This window comes from Eschrichtius robustus, chromosome 17, assembly GCF_028021215.1.
Source record: "Eschrichtius robustus isolate mEscRob2 chromosome 17, mEscRob2.pri, whole genome shotgun sequence".
NCBI lineage: Eukaryota > Metazoa > Chordata > Mammalia > Artiodactyla > Eschrichtiidae > Eschrichtius > Eschrichtius robustus.
Window position 1 is genome coordinate 48,645,004 of NC_090840.1, and position 4,273 is coordinate 48,649,276.

The window sequence follows — 4,273 nt, forward strand, 5'->3', positions numbered from 1 at the left end:
TGGGCCACGAGTGTCCTGGGGAATGGGGACACTGGTACTGAGCATATCTACGCTGGACCCACACCCCAAGTCCCCACTGTGTCCGCATACACAAAGTTCTCATTTCATTACGCACACAGACCTGCCACAGTCCCACTGAATACTACACTGTATACCGCACACTGTAGACACAGCTCACAGTCTGCCACTGTGCGCACACACCACGCTGACATGCCCTAGCTTCCCCTGTTCTGACACGCTGTACACATCCCCCCACCGCTCAGAGGTCCGATTTGTATCAGCGCTGCACAGACACTGAAAAGTCTTATTTTCCTCAGACCACACACACACACACACACACACACACACACACACACACACCTCCCTACAATCCTCCAACTCTGGCACACCACACCGGCCTGTACACGCACAGTGCCCACACAGAGCTCCCAAACAGAACGCCGTGACTCCCTCCCACGCCGGTGGGGCTTGCGCTCCCGCCCCCAGCAAGCTAAGCTGAGCTCGACCTCGGGTCTCCCGGCTCCGTCTTCTCCCCTCCAGATGCCTTTCCCCACCACCCTCTTTCCCCCGAAGCTTCAGGAAACTTTTCAGCAGGTGCCTAAAAGGGGAAACCTGGAGCTCCTCCTGTCCTGCTCTTCCCCCGGACGCAAGCCATCCCTCATTCCCCAGCTCGGCTCCGCCCGAGACCCAAGTGGCGAAAGGTCACCGTAGGCAGTCCCCTGCCTGCGCCATGGGAGGAGAGAGGGTGGCAATAACAGCTGTCACCAGGGGATAGGCGAGGGGTTGGGAAAGGTGTCGGCTCTGCGTCGAGCCGGGGGCCCGAAGGGGTCGCCGCGACGCGCGGGAGGAGAGCAGAGAAGCCGAGGCGGCAGCATCTCCGGAGTCCGGGCGGCGGCCTCGCAGGGAGCTGGGAAGCGCGGAGCTGTCCGTTCAGCACCACCGCGCCGTGCCCCAGAGCAGGGCCCGCGCCGAGGCGCCCCGGCTCCGCTCGCGCTCCGGCCCCCGCTGTGGCGCGCGTTGTTGTCTCTCTTCGGTGCTGAGGGGCGCGCGGATCGAGAGAGGAGGGCTCTGCGAGCATCGGGGCCACGCAGTCACCTGTGAGCCTCCTGCAACTGCGGGCGGCGGCGGCATCCCCGGCCGGAGACAGGAGACGCTCGGCGGACCCCGCCCGCCCTCCCGCCGGGCGCACACCCAGGCGCACACACACTCGCACCCGCGCGCACACGCACAGCCAGCCGGCAGCTGCGGCCACAGCGATGCTCGCTGGCAGGTCGGGGAAGTTTCCCGCCGGCCTCGGCCGCGGGCCCCAGTGCTCGCAGGTAAGCGCTTCCAGAACGCGCAGGGCGAGCCCGGATAGCTCCGCTGGGTAAGGCGCGGCGCGCGCGGCGCACGCGGCTCCAGGGCACGGCGCCAGGCGGGCGGGGAAGCCCGGGGCGGGGGGCGAGGGGGCTCCAGGCGCGGGGGCTGGACGCAGGGGACGCCAGGCCGGCCCCCTTACCCCACCCGGGGTTCATGACTCGAGAGGTGAATTTCCCCGCCCCCTCCCGAGGCTACGCGCCCCCCATCTCGGCCCAGCCCGGCCGGTGCGCATCCCAGCTCTGGTCCCGCCTGTCTGCGGCGAGCGGGCGGGGGCGTCTCCTCGACCCGCCCACGGGCAAGGTCAGCTCGCAGCTCCCTGGGCTCTCAGAGCCGCTGGGGCGCGACCTCCGCCAGCGTAAAGGGACCGACAGAACCCCCAGGGTGGGCGTGGAAACGCGGCCATGCTAGTGGAAACATACCCCCACGCCAAGCCTTTCCTTGGGAGGGGGCCAGACCCCATAGAACCGGCCCCCCATCCCAGTGTCCTTCAGCACCCAGAGACCCGCTGGAGAGGACTGGGTTCGCCAGGGGCGGATGGGGAAATAGAAAGAGGTGCCCGAGCCCTGAGCGCCCGGCGCTCACCCGACACGATTCCTTCGGCTTCCAGGTGTAGCGCCCCCGCGCGGCGCGGGCGGCTGGGCGTCTCCAATATGACTGGCCAGAGCCTGTGGGACCTGTCGGAGGCCAACGTCGAGGAAGGAGAGATCCGCATCAACGTAGGCGGCTTCAAGAAGCGGCTGCGCTCGCACACGCTGCTGCGCTTCCCCGAGACGCGCCTGGGCCGCCTGCTGCTCTGCCACTCGCGCGAGGCCATTCTGGAGCTCTGCGACGACTATGACGATGTCCAGCGTGAGTTCTACTTTGACCGCAACCCCGAGCTCTTCCCCTACGTGCTACATTTCTACCACACCGGCAAGCTTCATGTCATGGCGGAGCTGTGCGTCTTCTCCTTCAGCCAGGAGATCGAGTACTGGGGCATCAACGAGTTCTTCATCGACTCCTGCTGCAGCTACAGCTACCACGGCCGCAAAGTGGAGCCCGAACAGGAGAAGTGGGACGAGCAGAGCGACCAGGAGAGCACCACGTCCTCCTTCGATGAGATCCTGGCCTTCTACAACGATGCATCCAAGTTCGATGGGCAGCCCCTGGGCAACTTCCGCAGACAGCTGTGGCTGGCGCTGGACAACCCCGGATACTCGGTCCTGAGCAGGGTCTTCAGCGTCCTGTCCATCCTCGTGGTGTTGGGGTCCATCATCACCATGTGTCTCAACAGCCTGCCGGACTTCCAAATCCCTGACAGCCAGGGCAGCCCTGGCGAGGACCCCAGGTTCGAAATCGTGGAGCACTTTGGCATCGCCTGGTTCACATTTGAGTTGATGGCCAGGTTTGCTGTGGCCCCTGACTTCCTCAAGTTTTTCAAGAATGCCCTAAACCTTATCGACCTCATATCCATCGTCCCCTTTTACATCACTCTGGTGGTAAACCTGGTTGTGGAGAGCACACCTACCTTGGCCAACCTGGGCAGGGTGGCCCAGGTCCTCAGGCTGATGCGGATTTTCCGCATCTTAAAGCTGGCCAGACACTCCACTGGCCTCCGCTCCCTGGGGGCCACACTTAAATACAGCTACAAAGAAGTAGGGCTGCTTTTGCTCTACCTCTCTGTGGGGATTTCCATCTTCTCCGTGGTGGCCTACACTATCGAAAAGGAGGAGAATGAGGGCCTGGCCACCATCCCCGCTTGCTGGTGGTGGGCCACCGTCAGTATGACCACTGTAGGGTATGGGGATGTGGTCCCAGGGACCACGGCAGGGAAGCTGACCGCCTCTGCCTGCATCTTGGCAGGTATCCTAGTGGTGGTACTGCCCATCACCTTGATCTTCAATAAGTTCTCCCACTTCTATCGGCGCCAAAAGCAACTCGAGAGTGCCATGCGCAGCTGTGACTTTGGGGATGGAATGAAGGAGGTCCCGTCCGTCAATTTAAGGGACTACTATGCCCATAAAGTTAAATCCCTCATGGCGAGCCTGACGAACATGAGCAGGAGCTCGCCAAGCGAACTAAGTTTAAATGATTCCCTGCATTAGCTGCGAGGGCTTGACATCCTCAAACCCACATTGCTGAGCTGTTTCTTGTGCCTCTGGCACAGTCCAGGCACATTAGGGTTATGGTGTAAGGAGTATGCACAGCCCCAAAGGGGAGAGATGCATGGGATATGCACCCCAGGTTGCTTTTACAGTATTTAGGATCATTTTTAGAGGGTGGTGTGTCTGACACCATGCCTTTGCACCTTTCAGTGAGATGACACTCACTGGTCTTTGCATCGTGGGCATAAAATGTTCACCTTTCTGCCGGATGAGTACCACCTAGAATGCTAATTTCTCTGTTCATTGTGTTCTCTATTCTAGTGCTTGTGGCCCAGTACTGTCTCAGTTGCTTGTACTCCTGTTTCTGAGGTTGTCGTGTGAGTTCTGTACAAAAAGCCCCCACAAATATGTCCAGTGGAAACACATCTACGGGGTCAGCGAGGATATGATGAGGTTTTGCTGACAGTCATGTAGAAACGAAATCTCAATTCCTTATCCATTGCTTTCATTTAGTTTTAATACCAAAACAAAGGGAATGTGAAGTTAAGTACACATGACTGATGCAAGTCTGTGAGTTGTTTTTGTAACTCTGTAGCCCTGTGGCTTGCATGGGTACCCTGCTCACTTTTAGAATGATGTACACTGATGTTCACCTCTTAAATGTTGCTCTCTAGAGAATGTTATTTTGTTAATCATGTAGTGAAGATTGAAATTTTCACCAAGAACAGATGCATTAGGGACAGGGGCTTCAGCTAAACGTAGGCCAAATCACAGGATGCTTGAAGACCTTTCAAAGTCAGCCCTCCGTCTTTCCTAGGGTGGTCGTAGAG

At 59.7% G+C, this 4,273-nt stretch overlaps 1 protein-coding gene across 1 annotated transcript; it reads left to right on the top strand.

Moving 5' to 3' along the window:
* The first annotated feature begins 2,009 nt into the window (after positions 1-2,009).
* On the top strand, positions 2,010-3,443 carry KCNS2 (potassium voltage-gated channel modifier subfamily S member 2). Its single transcript, XM_068526238.1, has one exon. It carries the CDS (start codon positions 2,010-2,012, stop codon positions 3,441-3,443), a length of 1,434 nt encoding a protein of 477 aa, XP_068382339.1.
* The last annotated feature ends 830 nt before the right edge of the window (positions 3,444-4,273 follow it).

Excerpts from the sequence above, each read along its gene's own strand:
- KCNS2 (XM_068526238.1), top strand. The coding sequence starts at position 2,010 with ATGACTGGCCAGAGCCTGTGGGACCTGTCGGAGGCCAACGTCGAGGAA.